Source organism: Euleptes europaea, chromosome 4 (assembly GCF_029931775.1).
Source record: "Euleptes europaea isolate rEulEur1 chromosome 4, rEulEur1.hap1, whole genome shotgun sequence".
Classification (NCBI taxonomy): Eukaryota; Metazoa; Chordata; class Lepidosauria; order Squamata; family Sphaerodactylidae; genus Euleptes; species Euleptes europaea.
Genome location: NC_079315.1, coordinates 60,523,491 through 60,549,050, shown reverse-complemented (window position 1 = coordinate 60,549,050; position 25,560 = coordinate 60,523,491). Strand labels below are relative to the sequence as shown.

General features: G+C 42.3%; 2 protein-coding genes across 2 annotated transcripts in view; one reads left to right on the top strand and one right to left on the bottom strand.

Moving 5' to 3' along the window:
- Nucleotides 1-7,847, bottom strand: part of LOC130476577 (uncharacterized) — a 61,036-nt gene extending 53,189 nt beyond the window's left edge. Inside the window, exons 1-4 of the mRNA XM_056848528.1 lie at nucleotides 7,801-7,847; nucleotides 7,191-7,259; nucleotides 533-605; nucleotides 22-64 (exon numbers count right to left, since the gene is read on the bottom strand). Of these exons, the coding sequence (XP_056704506.1) occupies nucleotides 22-64; nucleotides 533-605; nucleotides 7,191-7,259; nucleotides 7,801-7,829 (214 nt within the window). The 5' untranslated portion in view covers nucleotides 7,830-7,847. The remainder of the gene's footprint in view (nucleotides 1-21; nucleotides 65-532; nucleotides 606-7,190; nucleotides 7,260-7,800) is intronic.
- A 7,694-nt stretch (nucleotides 7,848-15,541) lies between these two features.
- The window catches only part of MFSD14B (major facilitator superfamily domain containing 14B), a 41,861-nt gene continuing 31,842 nt past the window's right edge, over nucleotides 15,542-25,560 (top strand). Inside the window, exon 1 of the mRNA XM_056847938.1 lies at nucleotides 15,542-15,772. Coding sequence (XP_056703916.1) covers nucleotides 15,572-15,772 — 201 coding nt within the window. The 5' untranslated portion in view covers nucleotides 15,542-15,571. The remainder of the gene's footprint in view (nucleotides 15,773-25,560) is intronic.

Here is a 25,560-nt window from a genome sequence, read left to right as displayed (position 1 = left end):
AAAGGATTAATAGTATCTCACTTGTCAGCATGTAGAAGTCATTGAAATATGTTGGTTGATCATCCTGGGAGAGAAAGAAAGATAGATTGAAGTTGATATTTTTATTTACAGGGCATCAATATTGTCATCTAGATAGGGAAAGCTTTAAAATTAAATTCGTTTAAGCTATCTCAAGTGAATACTGCTAGAAATAATAGATAAACAGTTACCTAGAGAGAAGCTGGCTGAGATTGCAGTTTAGTAGACAATGATCGGAATGCAGTAATTCTTTAGTAAATATTTGTATACAATGAAAAATAGTTCCAGAATTTTGAAGACTTAAAGGAAAAAGCAAGCTTCCACAAAACATACCACTTTCAGTGCAATCGGCTCCTATGCAGCATTACGTCCTTCTAAGCCCATTGACTTCAATGGGTTTAGAGGGGTGTGCGTAGGATGGCACTGTTTAGTACACCACCACTACAGCAAAATGTTAAATGGTAATTAAATTAACAAAGGGAGAATAAACCCAAACTCAACTGGTAGTACTTACGAAAGTATTATAAAAGGAGCAGCCTCCAAACATAATAGCTATATTTCCTGCAACTGTCAGTGCGTGTCCATGTCTGAAAAGAAACACAGTGGGAGGGTAAATAACTTTGGTTGCTACAATAACAAGAAATCTTTCCCTCATATTCAGAATTGAGGTCAGCCTTACTACTGTGTTCCTAAGCAGCACCATAATGCAACGTTTACATAGGACAGAACTGGCTATAACATGTGTGACCCTGAAGCTGCCTAATGAATGAGCAGTTGTTTAAATTACATGTTTTTGTATTTCTAATGCGGGGGGGGGGGTGCTTCAGACTGTAATGTTTTTTAATTAATAAAAGAAGAACATTATTTATCACACACTGTGCAATCGCCCTTTCCCCCCTTTGCCTTGCAAAATCTTATAATCTAAATTACAAGGTAAACCATGTACTCGGATAAGCAGGGTGTATGTGGATATAGGGCTAGCTAGCAGAAATAGGCACAAACACACCCATTTTAAAAACAAACAAACAAACATATCTGAAACAGAACAGAAAATGTTTAAATCCACAATAATTTTACCAGTGATATATGCTGGCTTATATCTCTATCTGTGATACACATGCAGTGCTCTTTCTGAACAAGTTTCACAGCCTTGAATTATGGTACCAGACAGTATATCTTATATTCAGGTTATGTCTGCTTGGCAAAGATAAAATAACTACTAAAGTCCTTATTTCAGCTAAACATTTTTATGTAAGATTTCTTTTTTTAATGTAAGACAGTCTGCCGCACTAGATGATTATTTCTGTATAAACTGCCGGCATATACAATAAACTTTCAAACATACATGGGGCTTTGCCTCCCTTTTTTCCTCTTGTTTTTTTTTATTTTTTTGGGGTGGGTGGGTCTGTTCCACATATGTTTTACTCCCTGTAGTGGTTGATTTGATATTACATTGGTTTCTGTCTGACATGCAAATTCGTGAAGCATTCCATATTTTTTCTCCCCCCACCCACTTGGAATTTACATGATAATCCAACTATGTTCAACCAAGTGGTTGAATTCAGTAATGGTTGTATTTTTATGGATTCTAAGGGGAGCTTAGAAAAGATCAAGAAATCAAATTGACAACTAAATTTATTATCATGGAACATTATGAGGTGGGGGAATAAGTTATACGACTCTGAATTTTTCCAATTCTTATGTAGGCATGATAGCCTATGTCTTCCGGAAACATGGGTGCAAGTATCTGGTTCTATTACCCTACAAGGTTTCCATACTTATGCTACACCTGCTGTTAAAACCTGTTCAAAGGGTTGTGGTAGTGGGGGTTTTGTGGTTTTCGTATTGGTTGATCTGAAGGTAGTTGTCCAACTCTCAGAATCTAGATTACCCGGTCACTTACAAGTTCTGTTAATCAATGGCCAACATATTGGCTCCTTTATATGCGTCAATGTTTATGTCCCACCTAAATTTTCTAAAGACAATGTTCAGTAATTTTCTGGGATCTCTTGGCGGAAACCTTTGAAAATCTTGCTACCTGTTTTCCAAGTTCCCACCTGACGGAATGTGGGGATTTTAACACCAGGATTGGTTCAAGTATCCTCGATTTTTCTGCCAATACACACAGCCAGTCAGCTGACCAAGATCTTCTATTGGATCGGACATCACAGGACCTTATCCTAAATAAACCTGGTCTAAGATTATTAGAATTTTTAGCAGTTCATCAACTGCATATTTTGCATGGTACTAAATTTGATAGTTCAGGAGGCCCTTTCACCTTTCTGTCTTCTTTCCTGGCAAGTGCAGTTAACCATATTGCAGTCTCACCTTCTTTTCTAAGTTACATTTTATATTTTGAGGTGGGAGATAGGGTTGAGAGTGACCACCGTCCCATAAGACTTATGCTTAAATTTGGGGACAACATTTTTCTTGATTTGGGCCTCTAACCCCTTAGACGAGAACCAGCTAAATGTAAGAACACTCAAATGTTCTGCACGACTTCAGGCCAAATTAGTCCAATTTTTGGAGAGATGTTATATATGTTCCAGATGCCAAATGTTATTACAGGCTGACTCAGATGCCATAATATTCTTTGAAGACATAGTAGCACTTCTTAGACCCGCACTCTGCAATAACAGACCTATTAAACCCACTACTTTTTCTGAAAATTGGTGGTTTGACCTCGAATGTAGAAAAGCCAAGAAAGATCTAGTATTTTATACAAGGCAAACTCATCATCGCCAGGGAAGAGATTTTATCAAGTTCCTCAGCTCATTGAGATGTGCTTTCAAAAACCTCATCAAGCAGAAAAAGTGTGAGCATGCTAAATTATTATGGAAGGGATTAGGTTTGGCTGTGCAAGAGAAGAGGGATTAGGTTTGGCTGTGCAAGAGAAGAGGAAATGGCTGTGCCATTTTTGGGAACTCGTCTCTTTTGGCCTTGGCAAACTCCTTTCTTTGCTGGAAGCTCAAATCCCTGCAAAACAATGGTATGACCACTTTAGTATTTGGGGCTTCCTCTACCAATTCGGAAAATGTAGCTCAGTGACAGGCACTTCCATATAACCTATTCACCTTACCTAGGGTTGCCAGGTCCCTCTTTACCACCGGCAGGAGGTCTTTGGGGCGGAGCCTGAGGAGGGCAGGGTTTGGGGAGGGGAGGGACTTCAATGCCATAGAGTCCAATTGCCAAAGCGGCCATTGACTCCAGGTGAACTGATCTCTATTGGCTGGAGATCAGTTGTAATAGCAGGAGATCTCCAGCTAGTATCTGGAGGTTGGCAACCCTAACCTTACTACAGTGGCATCTCATTACTGAGCCTGAGATCAGAGCCCTTACTGCATCGCTTGTCTCAGGCAAGTTCACAGGGGAAGACCTGATACTATCTGAGCTGTATAAGCTTTCTCCTGAATGATGGGCCCCAGTTTTAGCAAAATTATTTACTCATCAATGCAGCTGGTGTCTTCCCATCAAGGATGGAAGCTAAGTATTGTGGTCCCAATATTTTTAAAAGGGAATAAAGAGGAGCCCAAAAATTACTGCCCAATGAGCTTGTTGGATACAGTTGCCAAATTATACAGCAAATCTCTTTTGGCCAGGTTGGAGAATTGGGAGGCATCCAATCACATTATTTACCCTGAGCAGGCTGGTTTTAGAAGAGGTCATCGCACTATAGATCACTGCCAAACCCTCCTTTACCTTGTTAAACAAAACCTTAAAGGTCCCACCAAATGTCTATATGCGGCCTTTGTAGATCTGACAGCGGCCTTCGATTCCATTGAGAGAAATCATCTCTGGGCAAAGTTGGCCTGTACAAATATAGATAAACACTTGTTGCTTCTTCTCCAGGAGTTCCATACTAACATCTAAGCCAGAATTAGGGTGGGAACCTCAGGCTCACTGACAGAGGAAATTCCTATAATTAGAGGGGTAAAGCAGGGCTGTGTGCTGGCCCCTTTACTTTTTAATTTGTACTTAAATGACATCATCCTGTGGTTATCTGGCTCCAAATTTGCCCCCCCCTTTGGGCATGCGGAAAATTTCAGTTCTTTCTTTTCTCCTGTCTGACACTAACTCTGCTGTTACTTACAATGTCTCTTTTTGCCCAGGAAAATTCGAGCCACTAGTGTAGTTAAACTGGACAATATTTGATTCTGATTTAAATTTATTTTTGTGTTTGATTTTAACTGTTTTCTTGTTGAATCTGATTTGATTTTGTCTACTTGATTGTATCAGCCTTTGGCTATATACTGTAAATCTGTACCTGTAATACAGGTTTCTGCCTGGCATAAAAACATAAAATTTATTATTTTTTCAATTAATTTTTTTAAAAAAATCTGTAGAGAGAAATGCTGGACATAAACTGATGTAATATAGAATCAACCACTGAGCAAAACACATGCAGAACAGACTCTCCCCAAAGAAACAGGAACTTCCAAGCAAGGAAAATGAGAATGTGGAAAAGCCCATGGAAGTGTGACTAATCTGGTCCCGAAATATACGCTATAATGTGTATGACAGTAATAAATAAACTATTGAATTGTTCAATATTTTCAATGCTACAAACTTTATATCCAGATATACTGTTAGCCCTATTGTGACTGTATGAGGCTGTTTCTGTTCAAGTAGCACAATGTAGTGCATTTTTAAAAACATTATTTTTTTCATTCTTTTCAGATGGCAAAACCTAACATAAATGTGCTAAAGAGTGCAGCAGTTTGCAGCTTTCTCTGCCTCTTTAATATAGGGTGTGTTTGCAATTTTGCTTGAAGAAAACAAAGGCATTTCTAAATTTCATAAATTTACTAAATAGCACAAATTGATATGCTAAGCTATAAATAATGCATTTTATATTCTTGACTCATCTAGCCTAAACTTATTTTGTAAGAAAGTACTGCATATATTTCAATTAGTTCTGGTTTTTCATTTTTGCTGTTATTGTAGCTATTATGGTGCATGTGCCAAAAACAGGTAAACTGGGTGTTGGGTTGCCAACCTCTGGGTGGGGCCTGGAAATCTTACAACTACTCTCCAGACTACAATGATCAGATCCCCTGGAGAAAATGGCTGCTTTGCAGGGGGGAACTTTATGGTAGAATTCCTCACTGAAATCCTTCCCTTCCCCAAACCTCTCCCTCCCCATTCTCCACCCTCAAATCCCCAGGAATTTCTCAAAACAGAGTTGGCAACCTTATTTGGGAATATAGTAGAGAGGAGTGGCACTCAGTCAGAATCTGTGCTTGTTCAGAGGGCAGTCCCACACCCGAAAATATAACATTATTCCAATAAAAGAGACCATACATAACTTGGAAACTCCAGGACAGCTATCTGCCACCCCCTCTCTCCAGGCATATCAAAGGATAAGATTCTGACAAATTCAGTAGCAAATGTAAGGAACATATAACCTAAGCAGGCAAACATATATAGGCACTTTCACACATGCCGAATAATACACTTTCAATCCACTTTCAATGCACTTTGCAGCTAGATTTTACTTTGTGAAACAGCAAAATCCACTTGCAAACAATAATTAAAGTGCATTGAAAGTGGTTTGAAAGTACATTATTCAGCATGTGTGAAAGTGTCCATAGTTCATATATCAAGACAAGAAAAATGGGACTACTTCCTTCTGAGCTAGGGTTGCTAACAGGTCTGAAGAAAAATGTCAAGTTCCTTTAATAGCGGCTTAGTGGGATGTTATTTACCAGATTATGTTATTTAACTCCATGCCATGAACAGGGTTATATAGGTTTTTTGTTCTCTATTAAAGGAACAGGGTTATAGGTTATATGTTCTCTAGGCATTTGGCAATCCTACTTGAATCCATGTCTACAAAATGGAGGAGAACAATATAAGCCACTTGGGGTGCCCATTGAGGAGAAAACTGGGGTATAACTGAAGTAATTAATACATGAACTAGGAGTACATACGAGAATGTTGGGGAGTGGCTGTGGCTCAGTGGAAGAAGGTCCCAGACGGTCCCAAGTTCAACCCCCAGCACCTCCAGTTAAAAGGACCAGACAGTAGGGGATGTGAAAGACCTCTGTCTGCAACCCTGGAGAGTCACTGCCAGTCTGAGTAGACAGCACTGTCTTGGATGGACCAATGATATGCTTCAGTATAAGGCAGCTTTGTGTATGTTCACGTATGAGCCAGGGCACTTTGGTGAAAGGAAACACTGTGCAAACAAGAGAGTGATTTGCACAAACAAACAGCTAAGGAGACAAGGAAGTATGATGGAATATTGTGAACACTTCTCATCTCTGCCAGAGGACTCTAGATACATGTACCATCCAGGACCTTCAAATTTACTACTACAAGTTGGCATGTAAATTTGAGGTGCCTGTTTAGAAGTTACACTGTCCTAAGTCTCTTGAAGTCAGTGGGATTAGAAGGATGCAACTCTGCTTAGGACTACACTGTTACACAAATCAGGAAGGGAGGGGGAATCACCAGCAAGGCCAAAACTGTGCCTCACAGCATTGCTAATGGACCTTCTTCGGTCATCTCTACCTGAGCATTTCACACTAGAGATGGGTGTGTAGAGCACTCAAAACACCCATGGCCACAAAGCCTTACAATCCGCCATGACACAAGGAAAAATATACTCTCTAAACAACCCTCCCTTACTCAGTAGGGCGGAGTAGGATCTGGCATGGAATCCTGCAGTCAAGCATCATGTTTTGAGGACATTATCTTATCATTTTCATTCATTTTTAGCTTCTACTTATATAATCTCTGACAACTTGAAACTGGTTAGAATATTAAACTACATATACAGAATGGATGCTGTTTCTTGTCCTTCAACAGTGCTCAGCACAATATGTGGTAAAAACATAAAAGGAAACTGACAGCTTTGACCCAGAAAACTGAAACAATACCATTAAAGGGAAAATTCATGATCTTGTAAACAAAAACATGGATTTTTGGATTAATTCTACTATATTTACACTATCAATTCTATAATATAGAATTCTGTATGTATTCTATCCCATTCTACTGTAATTATACTAACAGATTTTTATTTAAAATAAAACAAGAGAATCCAAAATATTAAATACAAAGTAACTGTAGCCGTCTTTTAATACCATTCCATTAAAGTGCACACTAATAAAATGAATGAAAAAGCCACAGAATGAAAAAAGACTGTCAGCTGTATCATTTTGACATACCGAGGATTTGGGAGGTCTCCGGCCACCTCTTTTCTAATCCAATGTCCACTTGCTAATGCCATCTTAGATCTATTGAAACAATTGTGTTCAGAAAAAAAAGTATGAGTTGTCTTGGAAATGAAGGGCGGGGTTAAAAAAACGTTTCACAGGTTTATTGGCAACACTGCAACCCTAAACAGAGTTATACCCTTTTAAGATAATTAATCTCAATGGATTTAGAAGGGTCTAGCTGTGTTTAGGATTGCACTGTGTGTAATCTATACATACTATACTGCTTGAGGAGAGAGGTGTTTTCCATTTCTCTTTCTCCATGCAGTCCTTAGCACTGAACTATATCCTGCTCCAGAGGGTGCCCCAAGATTTAGGAGCAGATTTCCTGGGTTGAGAGAGAGAGGGAACTGGGTGGTCTGAAAAATCCTCATCCCCTGCATGCGCACTTTGGGTCCCTGCTTGTATCTTAAGTCAGTGCCAACAGAATGTATATCGATACTCTCAAAGAGCGCAACAGTTCTTTTGCAGCCCTTTAAGCATGCTAATTTGTGAAAACATTCAAATACCACCCAAGCATGAGTCACAGAACTGACTCCCTCCACCCTCATGCTCCACTCACCTGTTGTGCCTGGATCTTTCATTCGGCATACAGGAAACAGAGTCTTTGCACACTCAGTGAGCTTTCATACGTTAATTTCGCGTCCCATCAGCATTATCTAGCCCTTTACCTACTTCAGTAGCAGTTGCTACGACACCACAGTACACAAAGAGAAAGCACATCTCACAGCTGCTTTTCTGATGCAGCACTGGTTCCGGGTTACTTGAAGTCATAGCAACACAAGCAGACAATCCCCATGCTGTGTATTTCTGCCATGCACTGCAGTGCTTCCATCATGCCAAGAAGAGCTTTGCTTGGTGAAATTTCTACATGGCAGGCTGCCATTAAAGACACAGGAGCAGGGCCACTAAAAAAGCCCTAAAGTCTGGAAAGTGACTCCAGTAAAATCAAAGAACTGGCTAGGGTTGCCAGTTCCACGTATGGAAATTCCTGAAGATTTATTGTAGAATCTGTGGAGGGCAGGGTTTAGGGAGGGGAAAGGCCTCAGCTGAATATAATGCCCTCCAATGCAGCCATTTTTTCCAGGGGGTCAGATCTCTGTCATCTGGAGTTTAGTTGAAATTCTGGGAGATCTCCAGGTTCCACCTGGAGGTTGGTAACACTAGGCCTGGAAGCAGCCTCTGGATAACTTGCACCCAGACTTGCGTGACTCAGCTAGGCCTGGCTGCTTGCTATTATTCAACAGCAGCCACACCATGAAAGCCAGTGCAGTGTAGCAGTTAGAGATTCAGAGTAGGGCCTGAATGACCCAGGTTTGAATCCCCATCTTGCTGTGGAATCTCACTGGGTGAATTTGGACCAGTCGCATACTTGCAGCTTAACCTATCTCACAGCGTTTTTGTGTAGATAAAAAGGAGAGGAGAATAATGTAAGCTGCTTTGGTCCTTACTGTGGAGAAAGGCAGAGTATGAAGTAAATAAATAATAAATATAGCTGAAGTTGGGAGTCAGATAAAAGGTGGGTTGGTGAATAGCTGAGAAAGAGAGAATGAGGTAAGGAAAGGAAAGAGGGTATGGGGGTTGCCAGGAGGTGGGAAAGAGGAAATAGTCTGGGGAGGGGAATACAGGGGAAAGTGAGGCACCACCCCACAAGTCCTTGAGGGTTCCCTACCTTGCAAGTGGGCCTTGCCCAGCAGCTGGCACCACACAACTGGGCCATAGTTTTCCTAGGTAGAGGCTGCTGGTGGGAAGCTTACGACAGAGGGGCAGATAAAGGTAGATTGGCTCTTGGGTGGAGACAGGGTTGCCCACTCCAGGTTAGGAAATTCCTGGAGATTTGGATGGTAGAGCCTGGGGAGAGTAGGGTTTGAAAAGGGGAAGAACCTCAGAAGGGTATCATGCCATAGGCTCAACCCTCCAAAGCAGCCATTCCCTCCAGGGGAACTAGGGTTGTCAACCTCCAGTTGGGGGCTGGAGATCACCCGGAATGATAACTGCTCTCCAGATGACAGAGATCAGTTTCCCTGTAAAAAAATACAGCTGCTTTGGAGGGTGGACTCTATGGCATTATACCCAGCTGAGGTAGCTTCCTTCCCTAAACCTCACTTTGTGAAGGCTCCACCCCCAAATCTCCAAGAATTTTCCAACTTGGAGCTGGCAACCCTGGAAGGAGAGAAGGAAGCAGGAAAGGAGGAGAGGCTATAGGGGCTTTCAGGGAAGGGAAAGAGGAAATAATGAGAAAGGGGGAAATGAGATGCCTTCTGGAAGTCCTTGTGGGTTCTTACTTGTCAAAATATCTAATACTCAACATGGCCCCATCTGTGGATACTTAAATCCAAAGACTGGAGACCAGAACAGACAAGACAGATCTTTCTACACTCCTGAGAAAATCTCCAAAACCTTAAAGATATAATAATAACCCTTCCCCCAAATAATAGAAGCAGCACCTTCACCTTTAAGAAACAAATTCCCTCTGCAATGGCTGTTTTGGGGGTTGCTAGGCAACTACAACAATATTGCTAGACTTCAAGCCTTGGTTTCTTTCAGTAAAAGGCAGGGGGAGGATCCTTTTACAGTCCTGTTTTGTCTTTTGAGGGAAGACTCATTGGGACCAAGCCTTGTAGCAACCACTGGCAGGCCTGAATGCGCATTACTATTGAACAGCAGTCACTGCATGAAAGCCATTGTAGTGTAGTAGTTACAATTTCAGGCTAGAGTCTAGGAGACCCTGGTTTGAATTCCCACTTTGCTATGGAAGTTTACTAAATGACTTTGGAATGGTTATTAAGCTGTGTGTGTTTTGCATAACAGCTGACTTATGATTTAAGGAATAATTAAGATTATATCTAAGCATTCATCTGCAGACATCAATCTAAAAGCATTCCCAAGAGGAGTACTTGCTCCTTTAAAGGGAGTGGAACTCCCTCTAGAACATTGTTGGAGAACCTTTTAGAGACCGAGTGCCCAAACTGCAACCCAAAACCCACTTATTTATTGCCAAGTGCCAACACGGCAATTTAACCTGAATACTGAGGTTTTAGTTTAGAAAAAAACAACTCACACATTAACATCTTTTGTCTTAAAAGAAAAACACAATAACAGAGCTTTCCATGATACAAACAACTTTTTATTGAAAGGTAAAAGTTTGCATTTGGCATGCTTTTGAACTATTAATATGATTTTTGCTGTTGTATGCATGCTGATAATATAATAAGGAGGTAGCACATACCCATCAGGGCTAGTAACCTGTGATGGACTTTTCCTCCAGAAATTTGTCCAATCCCCTCTTAAAGGCATCTAGGCTAGATGCCATCACCACATCCTGTGGCAAGGAGTTCCACAGGTTAATTACATGCTGGGTAAGTGGGTGTTCCTCTTTTAGTAGGGGATTTCACTGAAACGTGGGAGGTGCCGCAAAGCCCACGCTGTGGCCTGAGCGCTCTGCTCCCCTCCAGCTATGCCACACTGTGAGCTATGCTCCAACCTAGCTCCTCTCCAACCCCACCACGGGAATCACCTTTGCCACAGACTCAACAGGCTGCCATCCATGCCACACCCTCACGCCGCATGTGAGCCGCCTGGCATGTGAGCCGTCCTGCCGCATGTGACAGGGGAGGGAGGAAGCGCTCCCATCGGGCTGCTGGGCAGAGGGGCGGGTGATGTGAGAAATGCCCTCAGGCGCGCGTGGAGAGGGAGAGGGGAGCAGCCTGGCCCTGCGTCCCTCTGGCTTTCTAGTAATGAACTCAGGTGAACTCTGTGCTGGGGTGACGGCGCACATGCCCACAGAGAGGGCTCTGAGTGCCCCCTCTGGCACGTGTGCCATAGGTTCGCCACCACTGCTCTAGAATAAGTTCATTGATTAAAGCTGTTTCTGACCAGTAACACCTCAGTTGTGTTTGTACAGAGTTTCAGTTTATTGGCTACTAAGGCTGCACTATACTTACTCTGAAGTAAATTCTATTAAAATAGTAGGACCTACTTCCCTGTAACATATCTATAATAGGATGATAACCAAGCAAAACATTTTTAAAACTGTCCTCCAGCACCACTGATGTTGAATAGGATACGGCTAAGTTTCTACTGTGGCAAAACTCAAAGAAAGGGGCACCGAATTCAACCTCAGAAAGAGAGACTGACCCCTTTTTTTTTTTTTTTTTTGCAAAACAGTGGATCAAAAATGAAAACAAACACATTGCCCATAAAGTCTACCTAAAAGTACTACCAAGGGAAGAATGAAATGCATATGTATACTTTTAAACAGTTTATAAAACTCACTTCTAACTATAGCAGCATTCATTTAATAGCCTGTGTGGTACGGAAACAGACACTGTACACCCCAATGACACCTTGGCTTCTGTGAAGCAAAACTATGTCTTGTGTATACCCGTGAGGGCTACCATAGCAGACTCCTGCCCTGTGTAAAGGCATGATCATTCATAGATCTTTAGGGCAGTGGGGAGAATTTGTTGTTTTTTCAAGGAGGGAAAATTGTATGGCTCTCTCTCCCACCTCTTGCCCTATATGGGATGCTATGAAGTACTGCAGCCAAAGCTCTGCTCACGTTCTGAGTTCGATCTTGATGGAAGTCGGTTTCAGGTCACCGGCTCAAGATTGACTCAGCCTTCCATCCTTCCAAGGTCGGTAAAACAGGTACCCAGCTTGCTGGGGGTAAATTGTAGACGACTGGGGAAGGCAATGGCAAACCACCCCTTAAACGTAGTCTGCCTAGTAAACATCATGGTGTGAACTCCATGGGTCTATAATGACCTGGTGCTTGCACAGGGAACTACATTTACCTTTTTGTAAATTCTACCTGCAGTGGTGCAAATATCTCCATGTGCCACAGCAAATAATGTGTTCCTTCAGGATTAGGCTATTAATAGCTCATTGCTACTTTTTTGTTGTTGTTGAAGTAAGTCTTGTTGGCCCAGTAAAACAGAACATGCACATTGTAAAGGCTATTTGAAAGATCCTCCCCATCTAATAAACACAGAAACAAGAATTTCTGCCTATGTAGGAGCTCTTCAAGATGAGGAGCCAATCATTTTTGTGCTGTTGACAAATCAGAACGGTGTCTGTGAGCCATAGAGCTCATTAACTTAGTGTTACCTGCTGCCCTGAGAGAAATTTAAAACTGCTCTCCTGCAGAACTCCAAGGCAGAACTAAAAGGTTAAAACCAATCTGGTTGGAATCTTTGGATACTGTCCTGTATACAGTTATGAATTTGTATTTGGATGGCAGTAATTTTGACACCTTTCCCCAAAGAGAATTGCAGCTTTAATGATCAAATTCATAATGGCAATATTTCTTTAATGAAGATAGTTGTACAATCTTAATTCTATTTGTATTATTAGAAAAAGATGATCCTGTAGTCATAATGAAGCAAGGGAAGCTGACTTCAGCAAGGTATCTAATGCTGAATATAAGCTGGAGCACTTGTTCTAATTAATGAGAGTGCTCATAGATGCACTAGCTGCATTTTCTCTGCCAAAAGGGGCTATTAACATTTCTAATATGACTCCACATTAGATTTTTCCCCTCTGCGCCTGATTAGTGACAAAACCAATATATTAGAATAGAATCCTTAACACCACAATGAGGATAAAGAAGCAAGCAAACGTCTGTGGTCAGATACATGCTTTGTATGTATGTGGCCTCAGTTTTAATCTCTGTTCAGCACTTCTCTTTAAAAAGAGGTATTGAGATATTGCTAGAAAGAACATTTTAAAGCAACATTGGTGACACTAAGTAGAATGGGATATTGTTGGTGCCTACACGGGCAACTGGCTGGAGATGGGAGCAATTTTCAGCAATTTCTAGAGTGACGTGATGTCACTTCCAGGTTTTCTACAGAAGTGTCATTATGCCACACAGGACGCCTGTGATTTTAAATGTATTGTTCTCCTGCTGTCAATCAGAGCAGGAAATGGGAGCCTGGGGCGGAGATGCCATAAGGTGGCTGCGACTTCATGGCTCTTACACACGCACAGACATGTGATCATTACTACATCTACTGGCAGTGAACCTGACAATTTATTTATTTATTTACTTCATTTACACCCCACCTTTCTCCCCAATGGGGATCCAAAGTGGCTTACCTCATTCACCTCTCCTCCAGTTGATCCACACAACAGCCCTGTAACATAGGTTAGACTTAGAGCATATGACCAGCCAAAGGTCCCCCAGCAAGGTTCCATGCTCGAGTGGTATTTAGACCTGGGTCTCCCAGATCCTAGTATGATACTTAGACTATAGGGCCTAGGGAACAAAAGGGGATCATGGGCAGTTAGTAAAGTTGCTCCCATATTATCCATGGCAAGAGCCCTACCCCCCTCAGTCAGGAGAGGAAGGCCTAGAGCTTGACTGAGGGAACTTCTAATTTCTTTGCAGGCCTAAGTCAGAGAAATAAAGCATCAAGAATAGAAGCTGGAGGATGAGCCATTGAAGAGCATATAAGGGGAAGAAGAAGCTCTGCACTTCTTTGGGTTAACATATTGGACTTGCTTTTTTTTGGTGTGTCTGGGAACCCATTGCTAGGACTTGCCTTTGTACAGAAAGTCCTTTCCAAAGGGCACTGAAGATCGTTTGTGCCGGTGTTGCCATATTCATAGCAATTATGATTCAGTTATACATGAGGTTGTAAAGTTGTTGGGTTTATGATAAAAGTTACCTTGAAAAGTATAACACCTTGAACCTATGGCCCACATTTTATAGAATGGGCAAGGCATGCTGGATCCAGGCAGACTACAAGCTGGTAAAAAAAGAAGACTGGCATCAGCACGGGTAGGTATATTACATTCAGCATCTTTCTGTATGCTAGTAGATTAGCCCCAGAAATCAGTCCTGATTTTGTGAAGTGTGTGTGATGCATGTTTCCCCACTGCAGGTTTTTTTTTTTTTTTTGGAAAATCCCTTTTCTGTTAAATATATTTGTTGTAAAATGCTATCCCTGGATTTTATGTGTCTTTTGCATTTGGGGGAGGGGATTTTGAAAACTGTGCTAGTTTACACAGCCATCCACTGGAGCTGTCCAGGTTTTAGTCCCAAGAGTGATACAACACAGCTTGCAGTGTGGTTCCATTTCACCGTATCTATGCATAGTGACACTAAATGTACACTGCTCCCCAGCACAGCTAATAAACGTTGCTGAGTGTGATGCAGTTACAGCTGTTCAGTAGTTAAAATCAGCGAGATCCACCGGGAGATTAACAGTACCATCCTAAACAAGTCTAATCACAATCCTACACATTGCTATTCAATACGACTCACTCCTAGGAAAGTTTTTATGTTTAATCATATTGTTGAACATTCCATATGAACGTCTAGAAAACGTTCATGGTCAGTCCGATTGCTTCAGCCGCCAGTCCAGGATCCTGCAGCCTCGGTCTTGAGCAAATTCAACACACACAGCAGGCAGAGAAGAGCCCTAGATAATAAAGCGTAATGATTGACGCAATAAAGGAAGCCACAGCCTTCAATTTGCAAGATCTGAGCAAGGCTGTCAAAGATAGGACCATTTTGGAGGACTTTCATTCATAGGGTCGCCGTGAGTCGGAAGCGACTTGACGGCACTTCACACACACAATGATTGACAGGCGTCACAATTATACTACTGTTTCCTTGTTTTCATGTGTGAAACGCTGGAACAGATTTAAAAAAAAACGAAGCGGAAAAACACGTAGGAAGAGAGAGGGTCAGCAGAGAGTTCCTCTGAGCATGTTAAAAGCGGCTTTCCTATTTCACTGAACAGCTCCCATCTGTCTGGGAGTGGAAATGGCAAATCCTTCATTCCCTTTTGGGACTCACGCCCCAGGATTTTGGGGACAAGAAAATGACGGAGGCAAGAAATGGGCATGCCACGCTCGGCGGGGGCCGCTTAAGGACCACGCGGCTAACCCGCTAAGCTAGCGCTGCGCCCACCGAGACGCTGAACTCGCGAGGCGGAGGCGCAATGCCCGGCGCAAGCCACGCCCCCTCGATACCGTCCCAGTGAACCCGTCGCTGTCCATCACGCGCCTCCCGCTCTGAAGCCCCGCCTCTCTGTGTGACGTGTTTTCCGGGGGGGAAGGCGGCGCGAGGGCTTTCGCCGCGGTGCGGGTCACGTGCGCGCGGCGGTTGAGCGGGCGAGGAGGAGCGACGCTGCCGCCGAGTACAGCTGCGGCGTCGGGGGGCCTGCCGCTCCCCCACCCTTTCCCGCGCGCGTTGCCTGGTCCTCGCGACGGTGGCAGCAGATGAAGGAGCCGGCGGGAGGCCGCCCGGAGCCCCTGCCCCCCCGCCGCCGCCCCCCCCGCTGCCGCCCCCGCCGCCGCCTGGGCAAGAAGATGGGAGCGAAATGAGCCCCGAGCCGGAGCCGCCGCCGCCGCCTCCTCCTCTTGCAGCGCCAGCCCGGGAAGCGGAGGTGGTGGCCTTGACGGTGGCGGCAGCGGTGGTGGAAGGGGAAGCGGACGCGGCAGGAGGCCGCGGCGGCAAGAAGTGGGGGAGCCGCATCATGCTGGTGGGGAGAATCGGCCTCAAGCCCGGCGGAGGCGCCCCGGTGAGTGTCCGGAGACGTGCTTCGGTCTCGGGGGGGGGGGCGCTGATCGCCGCTCTCTCTCCCCCCCCCCTCCGTTCGTTCCAAGGCTCCGGGTGAGAGAGAGAGAGACCCGTCTGCCCGTCTCCTCTCCCCCGTGTATGCGACCACTGCGTTTCCCTGGTGGCGACTGGCCCTGCTAAGGTGTTTAATACGACGGTGCTCACTCATGCCCTGACCGGGATGGCCCAGGCTAGCCTGATCTCATCAGATCTCAGAAGCTAAGCAGGGTCCGCCCTGGTTAGTGTTTGGATGGGAGACCACCAAGGAAGGCCAGGGTTGCTGTGCAGAGGAAGGCACTGGCAAACCACCTCTGTTAGTCTCTTGGTATGAAAGCCCCAAAAAGGGGTCACCATAAGTCGGCTGCGACTTGACGGCACTTTACACACACACTCACTCATGCCTTCAGCCCCGGGAAGAAGTGTTTTTTTTTTGGGGGGGGGGTGGATCTTCTGTTTCTTGGCTTTTTAAAAAAAGTCCGTACGAGCTGGGCTCTCGCCTTCTGAACGGCGGTGGGGAAAACGTTTTTGAAATCGCCCTTCTCCCGATTGATGCTCGAGCCCTGCTTGGGGAGCTAGGGCAGGGCGCTTCCTCTGTCGCCATCCTTCCATCTCCTCTGGCGTCCTGCCTGATATAGGTTGAGCGTTTACTCCTGGCAAAGTTTACCAGACACGCTTCGCCAGCCTTTGTGTCTCTTCTCCAAAGAGTTTCATCGTTTCAACTCACAGTGGGTCTCCGTGTTCGTCTGTCTGCAGTAGTAGAAAAGGGAAAGAGTCCAGGAGCACCTTAAAGACTAACAAATGTTTTCTGGCAGGGTATGAGCTTTCGTGAGCCACAGCTCACTTCTTCAGATACCGAAGGTATCTGAAGAAGTGAGCTGTGGCTCACGAAAGCTCATACCCTGCCAGAAGGTATCTGAAGAAGTGAGCTGTAGCTCACAAAAGCTCATACCCTGCCAGAAGGTATCTGAAGAAGTGAGCTGTGGCTCACGAAAGCTCATACCCTGCCAGAAGGTATCTGAAGAAGTGAGCTGTAGCTCACAAAAGCTCATACCCTGCCAGAAGGTATCTGAAGAAGTGAGCTGTAGCTCACAAAAGCTCATACCCTGCCAGAAGGTATCTGAAGAAGTGAGCTGTGGCTCACGAAAGCTCGTACCCTGCCAGAAGGTATCTGAAGAAGTGAGCTGTAGCTCACAAAAGCTCATACCCTGCCAGAAGGTATCTGAAGAAGTGAGCTGTAGCTCACAAAAGCTCATACCCTGCCAGAAGGCATCTGAAGAAGTGAGCTGTGGCTCACGAAAGCTCATACCCTGCCAGAAGGTATCTGAAGAAGTGAGCTGTGGCTCACGAAAGCTCATACCCTGCCAGAAAATATTTTTGTTAGTCTTTAAGGTGCTACTGGACTCCTGCTCTTTTCTACTATCGTTTCAACTATTTACTTACAACTTACACAATCTCTGTGTCAAAGTCGCAGTGTGGTTCGTGCTTATAAAGGAATTTTGCCTGGCAATTACTTTGGTGTAGGCTTTTAGTCCTATCAGTAAGTCTGTCACTGTCTTGAATGATTTTCGAGTAGGTTAACTGTTGTTTGGCTTATTTCTATTTGCCCTGTCTGTATGCTTTTAAGTCGGTTAAGAGCAAACAATGTGGTGTGTTCCCTGCCCCCTTTTGCTGAGTCTGTTCTTGCTACCATCACTTTTTAGCCTTAAGCTTCTTGTCCTTTTTCTTGGCTCATTGTAATATGTTGCAGAAGAACCATACACACATGGTGTCTGTGGCACTTGATAAGGTAACAAAGGGTTTTGCTGTTTAATTTTAGTCTTTTCATTTGGCAGTTTGTGATGTAGTGTTACTTTTTTAAAATAGCAAAGTTCTAGTGGAGAAACTTAGGCTGATTTCCACTAAAATAAATTCTCATAAAATTTGTAGAATTAAATTCATACATATTATGAATTCTGATAATAACCTTTAAGTAAAATGCATCATTGGTGTCAACTCAGATATTACTCATCACTTGTGCAATATTGAGATTTGATGTTTCTGTTGGGTGTTTTTTTGTGTCACCCCAATGATGTGGGATATTATCATTCTACCTACATATCGCTGGTGGCAAGTGGCCATGCTGTTAAATATGGTTCAATATGGTGGGCCTCATTCATGCCCATAAGCCCAGTAAACACATATTGTACTTTGTGCGTGTGGTCCACTGTTTTGCAGAAGTATTTCTCTACAGCCTCTAAGCAATTGTATTGGCACATAAGGTGGTTATTGCAATTTGATTGATTTTCTATTTTTGCTACACTAGCCCTACTCTGGAGCTGGTTTTATTAAGTTTAATGGTACAGATTAGCATTGCAGATAATTTACTTGTACGTTGCAGCCTACCTACCTAGTGTGTCACAGGATCCCTTGATCAGTGAATCTGACAAACTCCTCATTTGGAATAAATTATAGCTTGGAGTTGAGTGGCTGTGTTGGCAAAAAGGGTTCCTGTGTAAGTTAATAGTTTAGTAATAATAATTTACTTCTGTAAAGCATTATTGCTTCATTGTTCATCAACATTATGCTGGGGAAATGTAACTGTGAGAGTCCCAACCTAGCTGTGCTAACTTCGCAAAATCACTTGCTCAGACTTGGATACTGAAACAAAGGATTTATTGAAGGCTTCAGATAGTACAAGACAGACACGGGTTTGAAGTTGCAAGTGAGCTAGCTTATCGGGGTTACAGAATATATTTACTACAGGGCACTGGGGTTCACACTTCTGTTGTGGGAAGTTACAAGATAGATTGGTGTAATACAAAACATCAAACGGGTCCCAGAGAGACTGTTAGGACTATCAGATCCTCAAGGCCATATTCGGCCCGAGGGAGTGCATGCAGGAAGCGCAGCAGGGGAGGACAAGAGCGGCACCTGGGAAAGGCAGATGAGGCGCCGGGGCCCAGGAAGGCATGGGGAGGTGTGAACTGCTTTTACGAGTTCGAAGGGACAGAGATAGAAGATGCTAACAAGGGGAAGGGGAGTCAGAGACACATGTCCCTCACAGTAACTGTAAGTGAAAAAATGAAATTGTGGGCTTGGTATGTTGGTTGGTCCAAGTAACTGTCATTGAAAGGTTTTCGCTTAAAAAGGTACTTGTGAAAAATTTGCAAGAACGAGGGAAAAATTTTTTTTTGCTTGTTTGCTTCCTGCCAACTGAAAAGTCACAGACCTGTAGATAGGTAGAATGTGTTGAGCAAATGAAATTGAAAGTATAATGAGCGTTTTCTCATAAATGAAACCAAAAAACCAACTCTGCTATACTATATACAAGATGGTACAAATTTACTTTGTTCAGCAAAAGATGGACAGTAAAACTGATATTGCTAATTGTATGCTGTAAGAAAGACGTACAGAGAGACAGGACATATTAACTCTTTTTAGCTTATGAGTCGGCTGGGTGAACTGTATGGATAAAAGACATGACAAAAATGTTTTAAATTAACAAAAACAAAAACTACAACAGCCAGGATGCTGGGTGGAGTGGGCCGTAGGAGCCATAACACTCCAGTTTTGGTCCATCTTCACTGGCTCCCAGTTTTCTAGGCCCAATTCAAGGTGCTGGTTTGAGAACAGCATACCTTAAGGGCTGCTTACTCTCACAAGAACCTACCAGACTGCTATGATTATCATCTGAGGGCCTGATTTGGGTGCCTCTGCCTTCTGAGGTTGGTTAGATAGCAGCCCAGATCATCTCAGTAATGGCACCAAAATTGCAAAAGTCACTTCCAGGGAACATTCTTCTGTTCCCATCCATAATTCTTCGTCAGTAGGTGAAGATTTTTTTTGGTTGTGTCTGGCATTTTCTCAATTATTTCTCTTGGGTTGTAATTGTTGCTTTTGTACTTTTATATGTGTATTTTATTTTTATGATGCGTTTGTAATAATTAGCTGCTTTGATGGCAAAATATAAATTTTGTATAGCTGAATGCTAGGTACAAGTGGGCACTACTGGCCATGGTAGACTTGGTTCTAGAGATTAGCCTGAATAGTATTGAAGTGGGGTCTGGAAGTATATTTTGCTGTACGCTGGAGTCCATCACAAGTAACCAGATTCTATGATAGTTGGTACCATGAAGCAATAAGGGCTGCCGTACCAATTGTGGGTGCAGATTCTCAGGCACAACTGAGGTGTAATGCACAAAACTCAAATGTAAATATCAAAGTGCAAACTACCACTGTCACTTGTAAGAAAAGGGAAATGGTTTTTCATACAGGTAAAACTGTAGGTAGGCTTTTTGCCAGATCCATCATGAGCCCAAGAGAGTTGCTTTGGGCCTTTTGGGTTCCAGCTGACCATTATTGTTGAAATAAATGCAACATACATACTTTACATGGCTGATGTGCACAGCAGCTGTCTGTGTATGCAGGAGGAAAACCATGCCTCATTCTGCAGTGTCCTTTTTGCTACTTTGGGAGTAATCTCCACTGTGCGTAAGAAATTGTAATGTATGAAGTAACTACCATTAATTTACCTGTTGTCACATATTTAAGGAAGTTAATTATGCCCTTGTACAGAATAGTATGGCATCATGGTGTCACATAGTAGCAAAGACAGAGGATACACTGCACCTTGCTCCACAGGTGTATTGTTGTCAGGTTACCCCTTCTTCATTTAAGAACTGGCTTTTGTGGCTATGCAGTTCTACTTCTTCAGCAGTTTCTGGGTTCTAGGATAAAAACCAAAGATTGTTACTAACTTGGATTTTTCAGTTGCCTTAATACATCTAGATTTGTATAATATTACTATAAATAATAATTACAGCACTTTGCTTGCTTTTTGTAATTAGTGTATTTTTTTTGCTGTGGTTCTTATAAAAGTTTACAAGTATCACTTTGTCAAAATATCTTTCCAGGAATTAATCTGTGAAAATCTGTCTTTGTCTGGGTCCTTTGTTTTAGCATATAAATTGCTTCTGTTAAGCAGTAATCGTAATAATGGTTTTATGTGAACTGTTGAAATAAGCCAAAACTGTGTTACATGAGCGCCTAAGCTATTGAAATATCTCAGACTCTGAATAGCTATTCAGATATGCTATTCATAATATTTTACTCTTGAGGATGAAGAGACTAACTTATAATCACATGGTGTATCAAGCTATCCCCAGTTGTCAGAATTGAAGTGGATGTGAAAGTAGGGAATATGTCAGGCTAACCCGGGAGAAGAGAACAAGTCAGCCCTTGATCAGCACCATCACCAACAGCCAAAACTGGCAACCTTTCCCCAGGGGCTCCTTATTACTTGCATCAACCTACTGACAATTCATGAAAAATAATCTCTGCTGTATAAACTGAAAAATAACCTCTTCTGGGATACCATAGTTCCCTCCCCCCCTTAACTGTTACTGCTTTCAGCAACCTGTGGCTCCTTAGAGCATGCTCAGTCATCATCAGAATTTTGTTTTGAGCAGGGGAGGATTTTTAATTTGCAGAGCAGTATTTTTCTGTGTATATAGCAATCTCATAGCTTGTCGATAGGTGGTCATGTTTTACTGACTGAGAGGATAGATATGATTTAAATCAAATCAATTTAAATCACAACGGGCAGAGCAATCCTAAGGGGGGGTACTTCTGGGGCAGCCAGGGATGGTGCAGCTGCGCCACTTCCTGAACAGTTTACTCTGACGAGCTCCGCAAGCCAAAAATGAATCCCCTCCCCAAGCCTAGTGAAACTGTTCTATGCACCACCAATTTCGCAGGTTTGAGCCAGCAAAAGGTTCCTGGGACAAAAGGGCTTAGGGAGCTGACAAGTCAGCCCCACCCCTGGGAACACCCTCTTTGGTGCTGGTGTGAACTCTTGTGATTGTGAAACGCTTGAGGCTATGCTGGCACTTGTGCATTGCGCTGCCATGTGGCTCCTCACACCAGCATAAGTGGCCCTGTAGCGGCGTAAGTGTCCATTTGGGCAGAGCAAGTGGCACTTGTGCCACCGCAGGGGTCCCGCCACCTCCAAACCCCTTTCGCCCCTCCCTTCAGGATTGCACTGTAAAATCACTAGCCATTAAGACTAGATTTAAATCATGGTTTTCTACATAAAGACTTGTGGAGTATTCTGCTCAAAATGTTTCACTTCCATTTTTACTGCTTGCCCCTCTTTCTTCACACTTAGCTCCTTGTGCAGATCTATTGCATTCCAAACAATCTGTTCAGTGAACTTTTTGAAATTGAGCACTTAAGAGGTAAGGGGTTGATTCTATGTACATAGATTTGCAAAGGAACAATGGGATTAAGGTTTTTCCCCTCAACTCTGTATGTTAATTTTATAACATTTTTGCCATGAAGAAGTGGCATGTTATCTCTGTAGACACTAATTCACAGTTCTGAGAACTGCAAAACCAAGCATCTGTGATAATATCTTCTAGATGGAAAAATTGCCCAAAATAATCTTATAGAAACCTCTGGAAGAGCATGACATTGTGTATGGGTTAATGGAATTCATTTACCAAAAATGTAAACATTGCATAAATATACAGCCTCATCCTTATTTTGTGATGAATAACCTTTGGCGTGTCATGTATCTTAAATAGAAAACTGTAGATAAATTTTTCTTCAAAAAGCATTTTATTTTTAAAAACTAATTTTAAAATTTTTAAATCATTAAAAATCATTGATTTTTATCCACCCTGCTGACTGATAGCCATTAAACCATGATGATGGGGTACAAATATTAGAGCAGGTAGGTTGGAGGCCTGTGAAGAATCATGTTGGGGACAAACTGTTGGGAAAGTGTTTCTACTCTATGGGCAGAGAACGTATGAGATAATTGAAGTCCAGGTCTGGATAGCTAGCTTCCTTCTCACTTTGCCCTGAACATCAGCAGTGCAGTACTATATCACAGTTACCTGTAATTCTTGATTGCTGAGTTTTGGGCCTTGGTGAGCCAGAAGCTGCTCATCTAGCCCTGAACCTGGGAGGTATAGTGTGTGTGTGTGGGGGGGTGATCTTCCCCACCCTTATGCTTTATAAGGCACATCTCACTAGTTCAAAGAGCTTCTAAGGTATCTGCTTTCTTTGCTGCTTAGAGTTGTTTGAGGTTTGTATGATTAGGATTAGAGGAAATTCTTTCTTTCTAATTAATCATAATTAATCCTTACACCTGGGCTGTTTTACCTAGAAAGTAGCCTGAAGTTCTTAAAAATCTATAGTGCCCTGTAGGTGAGGGAGAGTTATAGATGGTGAATGAGAACCCCATATCAAGTGATGGCAACCAACGGGGTGGGGACATTCAAAACAGGCATTGCTGCAGTCCCACTTCTGGTGCAGACCTGGGACTGCTGTCAGTACACTGTTGTCATACTCTAGTATTCCGTCAAAACTATGATTTTACCATAATGTTTTGGTGGAATCCTAGGGCTTTGTGCATCACTTCTAGGTTTGCTCTAGAAGCAACTCCCTTCTGCCTTTTATCCCTAGGATTCAGGGCAGGAGGTCTTCTGCTATAGTGGAAAGCCTGGCCTCACTACTCTCTGCTGGATATTATAAGCTCACCCCATGGGTCAGGAATGACCTGGTGCTTGCACAGGGGACCTTTACCTTTTTTAAGGGCTTATGTGGAGGTGATTAATTCATAGGGTCGCCATGTGTCAGAAGCGATTTGACAACACTTAAAACACACACACATGGGCTCAAGCAAGCCAGTTTTTCTCCCCTTCTCCCAGTATGGCTTTTCCCCTCACTTCCCTCAATGTTCCATGCCTCTTAATAGGCAATGAACATATTCATTTCTTAGCAGACCACTGAGAGAGTTGCTTTTTTAAAATAACAACTAATTTTGTTTTTCTGCTCAGCTGGAATTTTTCTGACAGCAGAGACTTTTCCACTTGTCTGTAAAGTATCCTTCACTGTCCTTCTGGCAGACATTCATGCAAGGACTTTAATATTATACAGTATTATGATCACTCATTTTTTAAAAGAAGTTCATAATTTCTTCTAGTTTTGTTAGTGTGTGTTCTAAAATGTATCTTCCTTTTACATCAATTTGTGACACGAGGGAAGGGGAGGTGGAGAGGCTTATAATGTGGACAAAGTGATGCTTAAGCTATCTGTTTGGAGAAGTGGAGTAATGGGAGCTAGTGATGCATCACTAGAAATAGTTTTGGTGTTTTTTTTATGTGTAGTTTCCCCCTGTGCTTTCATTGGGCATATTAGGTTTTGAGCTGTTTGGGGATAGTAGTAGATAAAACTTCAGTGAAATTAGTATAAGTTTCCCTGAGCCTGCAGGATAAAATAAGTATGTAAAATTCCGCACACTTTATTAAAATTCATAGTGCTTGCTGCTCAGAGTAACTTAAAATTTACAGAAAGTTATTTCCCTGTCACTACTTTGTACCAGATTAAAGAAACCCACAGAAAGCTTAGTTAATTGACTAGATTGAGTAATTGCATGTGAAAGTGTCTGCCATTGGCAGGTATACTGAAAAAGCTTTTAATGTTTCACGTTTTGATGAGCTTTATAAATAGAAACATTTGAGTTCTGTAAGGAGGAAAGCATTACACCACCTTATAGGTAGTTTGTGTCTCCATGGAAGAGCATTTTGTCACTTTTGCTGACTGCAGTATTCTGTGTACTCAACAGAAGATGCTTATCTGTAAAAGCAAAACATCTCAAATCAGGGTGGATTTGATTGAAATCAAATTGATTTAAATTACTAGTCAGTAAGACTAGATTTACATCATGGTTTTCTACATAAAGACCAATTCTTGCTGGTGTAATCTTAATATGAAGGTTTCATTATTAGAATAATAACTTTTCAGATTAGTTTTACAGTTATATTTAAAATACTGATTTGGTTATACTATTAGAAATACATAGATAATTATGAAGTTACCGCGAGGTGAACTATCCCCAGTTTCATTCAGGCCACTAGGCGTTGCGTTTCTTTGTTGCAGTGTTTGCATTTTGCACGTATGCCTGCCTTACCCATAAGTAGAGGAACATCATTAAAATATTCCCAAACTGGTCTCTTTTGCGGCTTGCTGCCATTATAGATTGTCTCCTCCAGGGAGAGAATGGTATGATAAACCTCAGGCTATACACACAAAGATCCCAAGACATGCAGAATATTCTGCCCAAGAGGTTTTACTTTCATTTTTACTGCTTGCCCCTCCCTCTTTACATTTTGTGATAATATCTTCTAGGTAGAAAAACTGCCCAAAATTATTTGACAGAAACCTCTGGAAGAGCATAACATTGTGAATGGCTTAATGGAATTCATTTACCAAAAAAATTAAACATTGCATGAATATTCAGCCTCATACTACATAATTAAAAACTAATCCTTATTTCACGATGAATAACCTTTAGACCACAATCTATCTTAGAAAACTATTTAAACTATAGATAAAAATTTTTCCTCAAAAAATATTTTATTTATAAAATCCGTTTTTAATTTTAAAAAGTATTTATTTTTATCTACTGTGTCTCAAATGCGACATTGTTCAGAAGAAGAAAAATGTCATGGCAGAAAGGAAAAATTCCTGAAATCCATGAAGTTCATAAACATAATTATTCTCGTATTCATGAGATGTTTACAAGACATCTTAGTTGGTGTAATTTCATAGTACAGAATTGCATGATAATATCTAGTTAATCTGCAGGTATTATTTATTTATATATGTTATTTATAGTCCGCCTTTCTCACTTGGATTCAAGGCAGATTGAAATACAATCAACTGGTTGGAACATTCAGTAAACAATGCAATAGGAATTAGAGT